At 51.9% G+C, this 16323-nt stretch overlaps 4 protein-coding genes across 4 annotated transcripts; 1 reads left to right on the top strand and 3 right to left on the bottom strand.

The window, feature by feature from the left end:
• Positions 1-380: 380 nt before the first annotated feature.
• On the bottom strand, positions 381-1211 carry A1O1_03450 (uncharacterized protein; the record flags this gene model as incomplete). Its single annotated transcript, XM_007724355.1, has 1 exon — positions 381-1211. The coding sequence occupies one exon, from the start codon at positions 1209-1211 to the stop codon at positions 381-383; it is 831 nt and encodes a 276-aa protein (XP_007722545.1).
• Positions 1212-2662: 1451 nt separating this feature from the next.
• On the bottom strand, positions 2663-3133 carry A1O1_03449 (uncharacterized protein; the record flags this gene model as incomplete). The annotated part of the gene is made up of 1 exon (XM_007724354.1): positions 2663-3133. A coding segment is annotated over one exon (471 nt), but the record flags the coding sequence as incomplete, so codon positions are not given.
• A 3600-nt stretch (positions 3134-6733) lies between these two features.
• Positions 6734-9637, top strand: A1O1_03448 (uncharacterized protein; the record flags this gene model as incomplete). The annotated part of the gene is made up of 1 exon (XM_007724353.1): positions 6734-9637. The coding sequence occupies one exon, from the start codon at positions 6734-6736 to the stop codon at positions 9635-9637; it is 2904 nt and encodes a 967-aa protein (XP_007722543.1).
• A 2971-nt stretch (positions 9638-12608) lies between these two features.
• Positions 12609-15134, bottom strand: A1O1_03447 (uncharacterized protein; the record flags this gene model as incomplete). The annotated part of the gene is made up of 1 exon (XM_007724352.1): positions 12609-15134. The coding sequence occupies one exon, from the start codon at positions 15132-15134 to the stop codon at positions 12609-12611; it is 2526 nt and encodes an 841-aa protein (XP_007722542.1).
• Positions 15135-16323: the final 1189 nt, after the last annotated feature.

The following is a 16323-nucleotide window of genomic DNA, read 5'->3' as shown; positions in this document are numbered from 1 at the left end:
GCGAGCTCTTTATGCAGAAAGACCATTCCTTCATTGAACAACCGGTCTCTGCAGATCGATGACTGACCACAGGGGTCCATTCCAGAAAAGGGGCTTCTATTCTCTTTCCTGTATATCACGTAGCATGGATGTAGGCGTTGGTGTGTCGCCTGATGTCTCCAGATGAGACACATGAAAAGTCTAGCCTGACCTGGGAAGGGCTCTTTCGCCAATGTGGCGGCTGCCATCATATCCCCAAGTCGGTGAAGTGGAATAAGAGGTATCTTGGGTTCGGCGCTTGGGTGCTGATTGCACTGGATCGGCAAGCTCTCCAAAACTTCCGTGGTCAACAATCCTAAACTTCTCGAGAACCAGCATAGGCTACTGCAGTCAAGGCAATATCACTCTCTGAGATGCGAATCGTAGATCATCGCCCAGGCAGTGACGCCCTCACCCTGATCATCGGGAGTGGGCCAGCCCTCGGAATCAACCTTTCCTTTCCCGACGACAATCTCCTCGACCACGCGGAATCCGTAGTGTTCGTAGAGCTTGCTAGCCTGACGTGACGTAGCCTCGAGCCAGGCCGGGACATGCTCGGCCCGGGCGCGCTCCAGATACGGAGAGATGACTGCGTTGAGACTGCCTTGGACACGGGGGACTGACGGGTTGCGCGCCAGGAAGGAGAGATGGTAGAATGGCCGGAGCGGGAGTTCTTTGGTGGATGAAGGAAGAGTCTCAGTCTCGAGGTCGGAGGCGGAATTGGTCTCGGAGGCCGTCGAAGGCGTGGAAGCCGTCGACGAAGAAGCCTCGGCCAGATGTCTTGCCTTTGCGGCCTTGACTCGTGATCGCCATTCACCTAACAGGGGGCCCGGACGGGTCCTGGAGTTGATGAATGCTTTGCCTTGGAAGTTCGGTGGCTCCCATAGCGCAACGGCCGACCAGTCTCCTGCGTGCACCAGTTCGGCGTTCGACTTGGCGCTGTCCAGAATGCCTTGGGCGAAATGCCGTTCTCGCCGGGGTCGGGGAATCCTTCGTGGCAGAGGCGCCGTGCCGTCATTGTCGATGATGAACGCGGTGGTTAGAGGTGTCACTGAAAATGCGTCGGTGATGATGCTGATGAAGTGATCGAGGTCGCTGGAAGAGTCGGCGGAGATGCGTGTATACGGCAATGAAGGAGGGGAGCAAGGTGTGGAGTTGGTGGTGGTGTTGGACAAGGAGGAATGAGGCGACATTTGGATAGGCCACTAGTGAAGAACGGCGAAAACGGGCCAGCGGAATTGATGTCCTCGTCTAAGCCGTACTCCTCTAGAGTAGGTATATTCTGATGTGGACGCGCTGCTATGGCGAAGGGATGTCGATCTGGACGTGGTATGTGTGTATTTTAAAAATGAAATATTGGATTCAAGGAAATATGAGCGGAGCGGAAAGCAGGAGACAAGGAAACGCTAGAACGAGGCAAAACAGACGGCGAGTGCAAGATCGGAGTTGCAATGGATGATGGCTGGTCCCAGCAGCAACTTCCCATCCATTACTTACCTCAGGTACCTGTCAATTTTGTCTTCTTTGTTCAGATGTCACCCTGGCTTTGGGTTTGGGTTTTCTTTGTCCGCGGGTAAGCGTGAGAAGGGGATCTGCCATGGTGCCGGTTTGAAACTGGCGCCTATGACTCGATGTTGACTTTTGAGATTTCCTATCGTGGCAAATCTACACGAGAGGATCGTGCGCCGAAAGATTCGCTTACTTAACAACGTCCTGAAAAATTAATCCCTGTGATAGCCGAACTTGACGTTGAACTTGGTGCTTTGGATCCAACCTGTCCTGAAATAAGCATAGAGTAATCGAAACAGGGTCTGTACGTCATAGCTTGTGATTGTGAGGCATATGATGCTGCCAAAGGTGACTGACTGCAGTATTGTTATTGTTATACTGATGATACGGAGCAAAGAGGATGAAACTTGAATCCAGATTAGAGGAGAACAGGCAAATGATTAGAGGTATTATGGAGATTTGTGGAATTTCCTTTTTGGGTTACGCAATACACTTAGTAGTGGTACATACCTAATTGGATGTTATCGACTGCAGACCTGCCGTCACTGTCACCGTCACCGTCTCCCTCCATCCTCCAGATAAATCCCAGACTCCCAGCACAATCCCATCGCAGCACACTGACATTGCTCTCCCTCGACTGCTCTCCACGTGTATCTCAGTCCCTACTCTCCCGGTCCATTGCTGCCTCGACGGCCAGCCCACGAAGCAGCAATGACCCCGTCACCTATGTCAGTAGAATCCCTTCCAGACTCCAGGTCATGGAAGATGGTTTGAACCATGTTGACGTCTCCCGAAAGCCTGTCGAGTCTCCGTCACCACCATGAACGCTTCATGCGTAGTCCCGACGGGTTCTGGTGACGCGTCGCTGGTGATCTGGGGCTTGTCCTGGGTTTCGAGTGACAACTCGGTGTTCACGGGTTACACTCAGGGAATTGCCTTGACTGCCCCAAGTTGCCTCCATGCGTGTGACATTGTACTCGACTTGCACACCGCGTCCCCCCAAATATTCAGAGCCTGGATCATATGGAGATGCAGTGCTTACCTGGACCGGGACATGGCGGCTTGTAAGACGTCCGGATGCAGCAGGTGCCTGAGAGTTGCCGTTCCGAGCTGATCCCGCACCGGGACGTTCAACTCTGGCAACTTCAAGTCGACGAGATGGTGGAACTGCTGTCGCATGTCTTGAACCCGAGACCGCCTGAGATCGTCCAGTTCTGGCAATATCAGGTCTCTGAGATCGTGGAGCATCTGCACCCGAAGGACCCGAAACGGCGCCGCGGCGGGATTGTTGGTAACCTGGGGGTGGTCCATAAAATCCGTTGGTGTGAGATCGCACCGGCATCTGAACATATTGTTCATATGCCCTCGGTCCGCCCGATGCCATGGCCGATTTCATACGAGTGGTTGCCTGGGCCCGGTCGCGACACCTCTTACAGTCTCGGTCTTCGACATACTTTGTCCGATGCTCTTTGGTAGTGGGTAATCTCATGTCGTGATGGACCTTGCAGGATTTGTCGATAGCCACCTCGCGCTGAGGGGTCTGTTCGTTAGCATGGTTGCATTTGGCGCACACCAGTCGAGTGAGAATGATTGCACACTTACACATGATTGTTTGCAGGTTGCGTTTTGGACGATTGCCGGCTCGAGAAATGATCAGAGTAGGTGTTTGAGACTTTTGTCGATGGAACTTACCGATGTTGATCTCGAAGGCTGGTTTGGAGTTGTTGAGGAAGATGAGAGGTAGGTACTGAGAAGAGAATCTATCCACGAATTTATAGACGACTGGTCTTGCTCGAGCGCCTGAGACAGTTTGTGAAGCAGCGCCATCCCAGTGCTTGATTTACGAGGCATTGAGAAACAGTGTCTTGGGTAAACAACTGCCCTCGCCAGGTGGCTGAAAGAGGCAGAGTGAGACAGTCTAAAGTGTTGACAAAGGATATTTCATGAGACAAGGCAACATAGGTAAGTCGTTGTCTCCTTGTCTCTTGAACAGTCACTGTCTTGCATTGCACTGTCACAGGAAGTTCTTTTTCTTCTACGTGTCGAGCGACATCTGGAGTGAGGCAGTCTGGAGAGCCGATCCTCAGTGACAGCAGCCGTGAACTGGCAATAATGCTGCCTTAGCACTGCCAACTCGAGTAGTGGCAATACGTGTCAGGAAGTTGGTGCAAGGTAATAACTATCCCACTGTCCTGTGAGGCAGCTGGTGGGCAGTTAGTGAATCGTGAACCTGAAACTTGTCTATAAAAACACACTCACCCTCGACTTCTTCCAACTTTCCTCTCACAACCACAAGGCGGGCGCCACCAGCGCCCGGCACAGCTGCAGCAGGGTAGACGCTCCCTTCACGCGAACCCTCAATCAATCTGCAGCCGTGGTTTATATATATACATTTACGACGTATATATCGACGACTTGCTCACAGCACAATGGAAAGACGCTTCACCGTCCTCGAGCTCGGCGCAGCATGGCAGCAACTTTTCAGATCTTCCTCTGAGGAACAATGATGGGCAAGATCACAGCCACCTATGGGCTGCTTCCCCCGTTCCTCCTTATCCTTCTGTGTTGGCTTTTGCAACATCACGGACAGGATGGGCTGCTCCCCCCGCTCCTCATCCTTCTGTGTTGGCCTTTACAACATCAAGGACAGGATAGGCTGCTCCCCCCGCTCCTCATCCTTCTGTGTTGGCTTTTGCAACATCAAGGACAGGATGGGCCGGCTTCCCCCGCTCTTCCTCATCCTTCTGTGTTGGCTTTTGCAACATTAGGGAGAGAGGAGCCGCTGCCCCCGTTTTCCCTCACCCGTCCGTGTTGTTGGCTGTTGCAAGAATATCAGTGCTGGCACTGGCTTGACTTCAGACAAGGCGACAGGACCGCAAGACAGGGTTGCGGCTAACTCAAGAGTTTGAGCTCACAAGAACGTCCAATAACTCAACTTACGAGTTATATATAGGTATTTGATGTTGACGAGTGACGGCCTCCCTCGTATCAACTCAACATGTCTGGAAACTGCTCCCAACCGTCGCACAGCCGCCACCAACTTGTGGCCATCGATATGTTCTCGAGAAAACGTGCCATGCCAACCGAAAGCGTAGGGCAAATTCAACAACCCCTATGGCTTCATGCTGTGGAAGAGCTTAGCAGTGGTGCCTGCGACGCTACTACTACACCTAGGGGGAGATTGGTCGCCCTGAAACCATAACGGGCCCCCAACATGCTACAGTGGTATCATGGACGCCGCGACACGCACAAGTAAGAGCTTTTGGGTGGGCATGGTAATTGACCACCCACGAGGTGGTCTCTCAGAGAACCAAAGCGACGGATGCCACAGAATCAGCAAGCCACCTTGATCGGTGTGGCTTTTGTACTAGATACCAATATATGATAACATATCAACCATTTGTCCTAGGGTGAGCACAGTAAACTTCAGTGTGCCGCTTTTCATACTCACAGTAGTACAGTCTTTAAAGCATTCAGAACCAATGTCCAGACTCATGAAATGTTTTTGAGACATAAACTCGGTCTTTGTGAGTTGAATGAAAGTCCACGGACAGAGTTGTATTTAAGTATCGTGGCAGCTTAGACAGTGTTGCACCAGACGTTGATCAGTGGATTGTACTACATACAACTCTTCACCATTTGGCATCCGGTATAGGATGACCTCCGAAGAACTTTTTAAGAACGACGTTTCAGCTGCCCAAGGGATTGCGTAGAACCTGGAGGAACGCGGTACCTGCTCTAGGAAAGCCACACGTGAGAGGATCAAGGATGATCAACAGGGATACAGGGCCTTAATCTCGGAATGTCCCAGAGCTTGAGATTGAGGACGATCGTTCTCATGCCGAAACCGGTGGCTTCCAGTGCACGAAGATCCCATGATGGAGGTTGCAGAAGCTGATTAATGACATGTTGTGGAACGTACTGGAGAGTGCGACTTGAGATTGAAAAGTGTTGTCCCACAAACAACACATACTTCAGTACCTCCAAGATCAGACCTCTTTCCGTCTCTGGTAGGTGCTTTTAGCAGTGGATTGGAAGTTGCGTGTGCATGTTTCAGATGTTGTATCAGATGCAGTCATTTCACCCATTGGCGTCAAGCCACACGCCGCCGGTGCCATTTGTCAAGCTTCTCGAGACTCCAGTTTCGGTTCGGACGACCAGTGTCGTGGGAGTGATGGGCAAGGATTGTGGGCAAGCATTTTGAACGACAGCTGCCTCGAAAATCCTCAGAGGGGGGATTTGATAGGCAGGGCGAGAGGGGGAGAAACCCTTCTTCAGGGCTTGACCCGCTTAGAATTTTTGCCAGTGTCAACTAATCAAAGCCTAGGGAGCCTGAAAAGTGCTCGGCCTGTCTCCAATTCCGGGGCCGATGACGCCTGTGCAGAGAACTTATTGATTATTATCGAGCCTCGTCAGCCTCAATTGCGGGTTGGGATAAGCATTAACGCCCCAGACCTCGGGCGCTGCAGGGGACAGGATTCGCCAGGGGGGCCTGTCATCGTCGCGATGTTCCTCGATCGATCATTTGGCAATAAATAAATGCCGGCCAGGGCACCAAACAGCGAGAAGAACAGGGTCTTGGGGACATTGCCGAGAGAGCAGGGGTGACGATTGGAGGCTCAACGCTGTTGCATGCATGGAACAAGGTACCTGGTGTGCTCTGAAGTCTCTGAAGTCTGAGGCACCCTGTAACTGAGTACAGAAGTAGTAGTATGAAGATACTTACCTTAGGTAGCAATGCATCTGCATGGATGCTTCTGGACTAACAAAATGTATTCACTGCTACAACACTCACTACGTATTCAATCACTCTTCCACCACCTCTTCTCTCCTCACCTCGCTGTCAGTTCATTCATATCACTACTGCTTTGTTCTTCTACCATCTCCCCGTCACTCGCTCTTCTCAGTACTATCTTGCGAAACTGCTTTCACTAAGTCACACAAACTACACTCGTTGAGCTCTTTGTTCCACCACCCACCGTCACAGGGCTTTCTTTGTCGAATTTGCCTCATCTGCACGCTGGCGTCCTCGCCTATTCACGACGCAACCGAATCCATCTCTGAGCCCGCACGATCCTCTCTGGTAGAAGGTTTCGTGGCGGTGTAGCAGATCACTCCTCGTCTCCATTTGTGTATAATTGGGGCTTCACCACCTCCACATCCTTTCCGCATCGTCCGTGACTCTCGGTGACATCACCCGCCAGCAATGTCCCAAAGGAGCCATTACAGAAATTTCTCAAGAGAAGGCTTCCAACCGCTCACCCTCCAGACCTCGAGGGACATGAACAACCCCAACGACGCTACCATCGATATTCCCTTGACCCAGGTCAGCACATCCGCCAGTCGCACCGGCGCCCGAAAGCCGGATGGTTTCGTACCTGCACCACCGTCGCAACACTCGGAAACTCCTGAACAGATGGATGAGAAGCAGTCTCACCACTTTCTCGGAGGCCATGCAGGTCGGAGGAGGAGGCGCGAACAACATGCTGCGGAAACCAGGGACAAAGAGGAGAGTCCTCTGAATGCTATTGGCAGGTTCTACAAGAAAATCTACAATACCTCCGTCATACCGAGATACCTTCTTTATGTCGCACCTCTGGCGGGGGTGATTGCCATCCCTATCATCATCGGCGCGACGGGTGCGCCCAATGCAAGAATCGGAGGTGTCAAGATTGTTTGGTTCTTCAGTTGGATCGAGGCTGTCTGGATATCGCTCTGGGTGTCCAAATTCGTGGCCCATATCCTACCACATCTGTTCCAATTCTTCACTGGGGTAGTCAGCTCCGGCACGAGAAAGTATGCGCTGGTCATCAGATCTCTCGAAATCCCCGTGTCACTGTTCGCCTGGGCAATATGCGCCCTGTCCACCTTTGTGCCTATCATGACCCTGAATCCTGATCAAAGAGCACGACACGAGACGAGCCTGAAAAGTTGGGAGAGGGTCATCAAAGACATCCTTTTCGCCTGTGTCTTCTCCACTGCGCTACTGCTGTTGGAAAAGCTGCTCATCCAGCTTCTCTCCATCAGCTACCACCGCGAGCAATTCGCCAACCGAATCCAGGAATCCAAGCGTCATGTCTATCTCATCACCTTGCTCTACGACGCCTCCCGGCAACTCTTTCCCATGTACTGTCGGGAGTTTGCTGACGACGACTATCTGATCAACGATGTGCTAGATCTCGCAGCACTTACCAGCAAACGAAACAGCATGTCTAATAGCCGCAAGAGGTCGGGTTCTGCGACTCCTATGAGGTTGATTCAGAATGTTGCGCGCGTGGGTGATAAAGTCACTTCAGCGTTTGGGAATGTTGCACATGAGATTACTGGAAAGAACGTGTTCAATCCGACCGCCTCCCATTCAATCGTCATCCAAGCCTTGGAAAGGAAACATTCGGCCGAAGCTCTTGCTCGCCGCATATGGATGTCCTTTGTTCTGGAAGGGCAAGAGGCACTCTTCTTGCAAGACATTATTGACGTGCTTGGAGACTCACATGAGGACGAGGCTCGAGAGGCGTTCGAAATTCTCGATGTGGATGGCAATGGTGATATTTCCCTCGACGAGATGGTCTTGCGCGTGACCGAGTGCGGCCGAGAACGCAAGGCTATCGCCAACAGCATGCACGACGTGGATCAAGCAATCAATGTCCTCGACAATCTGCTGTGCACCATTGTGTTCATTGCTAGCGTCTTTATTTTTATCGCTTGGCTGAACAAAAACTTTGTCACGACCCTTGCCACGGCAGGCACCACTCTACTTTCATTGTCTTTCGTCTTTTCAGTCACAGCTCAGGAGGTACTGGGCTCATGCATCTTCCTGTTCGTCAAGCATCCGTTTGATGTGGGAGACCGAGTCGACGTAGGGGATGTCCAGTATATTGTGGAGCGTATGTCTCTTCTCTACACCGTTTTCAAACGAGTTGTAGATCAGAAGCGAACCCAGGTCCCCAACAATGTGCTGAACACTCTATGGATCGACAATGTTTCCCGCAGCAAGGCCATGCGTGAGAGGATCAAGCTCTACGTCAGCTTCGACACCACCTTTGAAGATATTGATTTGCTCAAGAAAGAAATGACCGCCTTTGTTCGAGACAAGGAAAATGCGCGCGACTTCCAGCCGGACCTCGACATTGAAGTCACCGGACTCAACGAGATGGATAAGATGGAGTTAACCCTTGAGATTCGGCACAAGTCCAACTGGGCCAATGAAGCTATACGTGCCGCCAGGAGGAGCAAATTCATGTGTGCATTGGTGCTAGCCATGCGCAAGATTCCTATCTTTGGGCCCGGTGGTGGCGGCGCGGCTGCGGGCGATCCAGCCAATCCGACATACTCTGTCGCCATCTCTGACGAGGAGGCGAACCGGAACAAGGCTGCTTTTGAAGAGGACAAGGACAAGAACAGACTCGTACCTTTGATGCCCAACCACAAGAAGGACGCCGAGTCTTCAAACACGCAGTCTGGCCCATCACAAGATCTTGGTACATCAAGCGGCACGGAGGTCAAGGAGGCGGCAGCGGTGGACCATTTGATCAAGCGCAGTGTGGCGGTTGACCCTGAAGACACGCTTGATCATGACCGAGAGCTTTCGATCGACAGGCAACGGTCGAACGATATCGACCAAGTGCGCAATATCCTGAGACGTGAGTCGACCACGGGTCGCCGTCGGCCCGCGCAACCGGGGTTGGCTCTGCAAGACAGTGCCATAGCACGATCTGGATCTCGCACCATCCCTACGGTGCCTGATCCGTCGCCGCCCGAACGTTCAGACGGGTCTATTTCAAGTCATGTCAATTATTTCGAGGACACAACTCAACCTGCCGCCTCACAATCGCAAGGGTGGTCTAATGTTGCTCCGATGAACTATCAGCAACAGTCGACCAGCAACGTGCCTCCACCGCCCGGCCGTAACATGTCGCCACCTGAGGAAGGAGAAGCGTCGTCGAGTACGATTCGATATGTACCAGGGAATGCTTTCTCGCAACAAGCCTATGCGTCTCAGCAACAGCAGCAGCAGCAGCAGCAGGTTCCACGAGTACCAGTCCCAGGCATGCCAGAGATGAAGAGGACACTGCAGACACCATCTCAAAGTCCTCCCCCGCCGTCCAGATGAGACTATGATATGTTTTTTGAAGGAAGCAAGCGATGACTGACACGATACTCAGACAGGCCACATGTGCCTTTCTTAGATTTCTTTGTTCAATATTGTGGCCGCGGAGGATGATACCCCCCCTTTTTTTCGCATACCGCCACGGAGTTGGTGGCCCTTCACGACAGAACCGGAATCTGTTGTGGTTTCTGCAATGTGTTCAGAAGTTTAAGAGTCCTCACGGACGGTTCATCATGAGAGTGTAGATAGAGTGATGAGATGAATTGCACATGAGCATACAACCCATAAACAAGCGAGCGCTGCTGTGTCATTTTGTAATTTGTAATTAATACATGTCAGTACCTAGGTAGGTAGGATGGATGTAAGAGGAGTCTTGGTGGTGATTGAGTCAGGTGGAAGTATATACAGTACAGAAGAAGAGGGATATTAGGAATACAGTCCTGAAATAAGTGGAGCCAACATTGTTGTCGTCGTCGACTCGTCAGGAAAGTCATCATCAAAGCTGAGAGTGCGTGGGTATCACCAGCCCTCGCCGCGCCGCGTCCCTTCACGTCAGTATCTCACAAAGACGCCAGAAACGAGTCTCGAGCGACTACCGCTGCCACCGCGAGCCCGTCCATCCCTTCTACTTCTTCTGTTATTTCTCGTCTCTTTTGAAATACCTTGAGGCGATTCTGTCGTTTCCGTTGTCGTTGCGGTTGGCGTACCACCAATCGTCGTACTCATACTCGTACTCGTCCTGGCTGAAATCTCAGGCCGGCCCACGTTCGTTGAGGACTGCATTCTCTCTATTTCCGTCCCATACGAAGATATCGTCATATTTGGTCGAGAGGTATTGAAGCCAGTAGTGGCACCGGCACTGGCACTGGCACTAGCACTGGTCCAGCTTGATTGCTGTGAGTGTGACTGGTGCTGTCCCCTGTCCCAATCCCTTTCCCATGCCCTATCTTCTTTGCCAAAGCCGCTGTTGTTGCTGTTGTCGTTGCCCGACATCCGTGTCACCTGTTCCCTCGGACTCTGTGGAGTTCTGCTCGTCGGTCTTGAAGAAACGCTCCAAGAAGATCTATGGTCTTCGTCGTATCGTTCTGCTCCGGATCCATACGACACAGTCTCAAACCCAGTTGGGAGGGGACTTGTTCTCTGTCGAGGACTCTGTTGGTGTTGGTATTGTGGTTGTGGTTGTTGCTGTTGATGCTGATGGTCCTGTCGATGTTGCTGCAGCCCATATTCATATTCGAACGGTGGTCGTCTCTGCTCAGCAGCAGGCGTGGGCGTGGTGGTATGTGAAGCCGATGACCGCCGTCGACCATAAGCCTCTTGTTCTTGTTCGTCGTAAGGATATCGATTATAGTAAGATGATGGAGATCTATCTGGACATCGTTCGTCCATGCTCGGGAATCGGTACCACTCTTGAGGGTCTGACACTGACTCTGACACAAGCACGAGACCTTTGGAAAAGCTTTTGGCAACAATTGATATCGATACAACCAAGAACAGACGACAACAGCAGGGTACAGGCTATCATCAACCGAAAGAGATGGATCTTGGGGCCAGAGTGGGTTCAGGGATGAGAGGATATAGATCTCACTTGACAGAAGACAGACAAGGCAAGATCAACACCAAACTCAACCCCACAAGCGTGATTGTAATCGTAATCGCACTCGGTCCTCACGACAGATACTCTTGTGATATACTTGATGTCCCCCCGTTTGAGGAACCACAAGGGCAGGCGAGCGAGAAGACTTACTTGCCAGAGGGAGGGAGGGAGGGAGAGAGGGAGGGAGAGAGGGAGGGAGAGAGGGAAGGAGGAGAGTAGGTAGGTAGGGGATATGACATCGTTCGTATATGAGATCTATAAATAAATATAGATAGATATAACTCACAGACCATCCATCCCAAGGCTGCAGCATACTAGTAGCATAGCATAGCATAGCATGGGACGATCGATCCCACGGAAAGGGTCCTTCTCGGTTTTAGGAGTAGTAGCAGCAGTCCTTGGTCGTGGTACTAGTTGTCCAGCACCTACCTTAGTACTCTCATCCATGACCAACGTCTTCCTCTTCCTCTTCCTCCACTTGCTCGTTGTTTGATTGAGGTAGTAGTCAGACTAACATGATTGTCGTTCTATGACTCTTGGGGTTTCGACACGGAAAACGGGATGACTGACTCCCCCATGAAACTGGGAAAATTGGCAGGCAGGGAGGTCCCAATAATACAGATGGAGTACAAGGTTTCCTTCCCTCTACATCAGTCTTAGTTCCCTGGTAACGAAAATCAATTTGATGGAATGTTGGCTGCCTAATACCTTAAGACGTATGTTGATGCCTGGAGGCACGGAGGGAGGAAGTTGCCTAGTTGGTTAGTCACCAGGTCTAATGCTTACTTAATTAGGTAGCCACTAGGCTTGTTATCGCACGTGATGGCTGACTAATTTTTGGTGGGCAATGTCTGCCTGATTCATGCAAGGCTCACTCGTGGACACTGGACAGGGATGGGATTTAAAGATAGGTTTTGCTTCCCAAACTCGGGACAATCAGTACCGCAGTATTCTCGAGGATTTCCCATGTGTCTCATGGTATATACTGGGTATGTATGAGCACTCCTAGCCAAAACTGCGAGTTGTCCTTCTCTGGTGTATGGAACTCGGATATTATTATGTATTAGGCGCCTTTCTCTCCCAAGAGTCCCCTAGTAATGGCCTGTCTACCATCTATCCATCAGTCATGTCCAACCTTGAATCATCACCTCAGCCTTCATCATCGTCGTCCTGTTTGTTTTCATACCAGTCATGCAAATATCATCCTGACCCTGCAACGCCATCGCTAGCCATCAGAATGCCGCAACCAAACCACTCTGCCACCACACAACCCACAGGTATATCGGTGCGAATGCAACAATTTCCAAAAGTCCAACCCGAACCTACCCTAGGCTCACCCAAAAGACGCCAATTTCGATGCGAGAGCGGATGACCAACTCAAAAATTCTCCATGAAGCCTTTACGGACCGTCCACATCCGCGCCCTTTTGCCGTAAATGTACATCGGGATCGTCGTCAACAGACAAGCAATCTGGATCCCACCAATGGCTAGAAAAGTCGTCTTGGGACCGTCGCTCCGCAACCAGTTGGCGAAGAAGAGACTGAACACCAGGCCATGAAAGATGTTCTTGCTGAAGTTCAACGTCACCAACGCCTCGCCAGCATACTGTCGGTAGCTGTCGACACAGAAGGTGATGGCGGTGGTGCTGCCCAAACTGCACCCAAAGGATATGATCCCAAAGAACACGGTGGGAACGATCCAATTGTCCCGTTCCTGGGCAGACCAACCAAACCCCATCAATCCAATGACAGTGGTAAGCGTCATTGGGATGCCCATGACAAGACGGAATTCGGGTTCGTAAACCCCGCCGTTCAGACGCGACATGTACCTCACAATGATATCAGACACCTTCCCGGCAATGGCCGTACCCAAGATGCCTCCAACAAAAGGCGATATGTACACCAGCCCAGCTCCCAGAGCCGAGAAGTTGTAAGTATCCCGAGATCGATAAATACTCGAAACGGCTTCCGAGAGGACAATGAGCCAGCCAACGGACAGAGAGTAGACCAGCGTAGACCAGAGGACGCTCGGATAGGCAAACAGGATGAAAGGTCGAAGTGCGACCCGGAACCAATTTGACTGGGACAGTCTTCCGTTCCAAGGTTGAAGTGTCGCAAGGTAAGGTTGGGGCGGAGAATGTTTCAGTTTGGCCGTGTAATGGGCTAGGTTGGCACAACTTGACCCGGCATCGTCTATACTTCGGGATTTCTCCAGCTCAAGGGTGTTATGGAGTGAACCAGGTATGGACATGCCTGAGTCCTGGTGTAGCAGTTCCGGTCTGCTGTCGCGACCTTCGTCCGCGGGAGACACATGACTAGCATGATGACTGAGATAGTCGTCATTCTTTTCAATGTCCACGTAGTACGGCGAATTGAGATTGTGAAGATGCGGCACCGACCGCTCAATCTCCGCCTGGCTTACTCCAGACACACCGTCTTCCCCAGTCATGCCATATCCAGGTGTAGAAGCCGAGCCCAAATTCGGCAGAGGTGGAAGGGCTAGACCGGTCGGTCTGGCTTTCCTGCGAGGAGCGGTAATCAGCCCTGTCTTGGATGGAACGTCAGTCTTCGCGGCTTCGCTTTCTTTCACAACATCGTCCGCTCCGTCCACCTGATTTGGAGCCTTTTGAGGGGCAGAATCCCTTCCCGAGACATTAGAAGTCATCTGGGTTGAGCTACCCTCTGATTTCTCGAGGTCATCCTCCTTGTTGAGGGCATCTTCGAACCTCGCATGTGCCTGCTGCTCATGCAGCATTTGCTGGCGAGGTGTCAGGGTCTTTTCGAGGAGGGCGGCTTCTATCGCAGCCGGATTCGGCGGGGTCGTTGGTGGCACGTTTGTTTTACTCTGTTGAAACGGATGATGGATCAGGTCATTCAAGCTTCGTCGAGCGGTCGATCCACGCGATTTGGGTCTTGGAGTGCGGTCCCAGAACGTCTCCGGCACGAAAAAGAACAGCAAACAGAGTGCAAAGCCTACGACAATGGTGACGACCCAAAACACCCACCTCCAACCCTTTGCTTGGATGATGGCCGCGCTCACCAAAGGAATCAGGTTCTTCCCGCCGAGCAGAAGCAAGGTGTAGATGCCCAGCCGAAATGCTCGTTCATGGAGAAAAAAGATTTCCGCGATCGTGGCCGACGGCAAGCATTCCACCGGACTGACGGATATACCTTGAAACACTCTGGCCGTCGCCAGATGAGCATAACTCGGAGCCTTGGCGCACCAAACGGAGGTCAGGATGAACATGACGGCGGAAAGCAGGTAGACAGGCCTTTTACCGTACAGAATAGCGGTGGGAGAGAAGATGACACTACCAACTCCTAGGCCCATCATGTAAAGCCCCGTGGTCAGGGCGACCCTTGAGTAGCTCACGTCAAAGGTTTCGGCGACATTGTTGAATCCAGCCGCAAGAATGGGAGTCATTCCTCCCCCAAGCATACAATAGAAGCCGAGAGAAAGCAAAGCAACGTCTCTTCTCCAGGCCGGCCAATTGAGGGGATCGTTCAATGAATCACTCGGCTGTGGCACCAATATCATCCGGCCATCTTTTGTCTTTTTGGCCGAGTCCGAAAAGGAGGATCGCCTAGGAGTCGGAGGCTGGGAGGAGAACGAGGTCCGTCTAGGCGTCAAAGGCTGAGGAGGCATCGAGGAGTCGAGCCTCGGGGCAGGCTGGGGTGCGACACCGAGAGGTTCATTGCGCTTTGCGGAGAGAAGGAGGACAGTGCCCGGGACTTCCTCCGTCTCTTTGTCGTTGAGTATGCCGAGACTCCATTTCACGATGCGAGGCTTCTCATTAATGGAGGGATCGGAGGAGGCCAACGGCGCAGGGGATGTGTTTTCAGAGAGACCCCGGGTCTCCCTTTGGCTGGCGGGCCCATTGTGCGCGGTAGGCTGCGAAGCCATATAGGAAGCGAAAGGAGGAGGACGACTGTCCAGATTAACACAGAGCTATCAGGTGGACTCCATGTGAATACGCGCGTCAAGAGATGTTGTTGACGGAGGGAGATATGCCAGGAAACCGGTAGGCCCGCAGTCACTCTGGAATGCTGGAGCGAAAAGGAGGGTATAGCAGTCTAGTGTAGTATAGTTGTAGGAAGAACACGAACAGCTCTAGGAGTGTATCAGAGGAGCGGATAACAATATGAAACTATAAGAGTGTAATGTAGAAGAAGTCGAAAGGAGAGACACAAGAGGTCAAGTATTGATTATGATGAGGACAATGAGATGGAGGGACGAGAAATGAGCAGAAGGAGATCGACATTGGATCGAGCAGGCACAATAGAGATTCCATGCAGATGTCTCTCTCTCTCTCTCTCTATTCTGTATACACTACACCTACTCTTCTCCTATGTTCGGTGGCCGTCGCCCATCCTGACACTGACTGACCTGTCGACAGTCAGTCTCCCATTCCGCCATCCATCTCAGCGTCCATCGAACAACCTTGAAGCGTCCGTCTTCCGCCCTCCATCTGCACTGGCACGTCACACCGCATGCATCACAAGGGAGCCTCCCTGCCTCTCCCTCCTCTCCTCCTCTCCCTCTTCTCGCTCTTCCTCCTATCGGCCCTCGAAAATCTACCCTGGTAGCCATGCCATGCCACTCACATCCGACTCGCTCGCTAAATTCAAACATCCCACTTGGTTGGCACCAGAAGACGCGTCGAGTCTCCTGGCTCGCTGTCGAACCCGGCTGATGTGTTTGTTCGCCCCTCGGGACTCGAGTGGGATGGAATCAAACGCGTGTGCATGTGCGTGTGCTGTCAACGCGCATAACTGGCGTCGCACGAGATCACAGCAACACACTACTACTTAGTGATCACATCTGTTAGATGACCATTTGACAGAGAGGGGATCCAGAAATGCATCCCATGGATACTCTGTACACATGCGATGAGGGCGAGTTTGGCCCATCCCGTGTCGACTTTATCAACCGCATGACCAGCTGGCCGCCACGTCCAACGACATTCTCTACATACATCCTGCCGCGGCCTCGTCTGATAGTAGTAGTAGTAGTAGTAGTAGTAGTAGTAGTAGTAGTAGTAGTAGTAGTAGTAGTAGTAGTAGTAGTAGTAGTAGTAGTAGTAGTAGTAGTA

This window comes from Capronia coronata (genome assembly GCF_000585585.1).
Source record: "Capronia coronata CBS 617.96 chromosome Unknown acBCG-supercont1.3, whole genome shotgun sequence".
Classification (NCBI taxonomy): domain Eukaryota; kingdom Fungi; phylum Ascomycota; class Eurotiomycetes; order Chaetothyriales; family Herpotrichiellaceae; genus Capronia; species Capronia coronata.
Note: the sequence above shows the minus strand (reverse complement) of the source record. Positions and strands in the feature narration are given on the sequence as shown.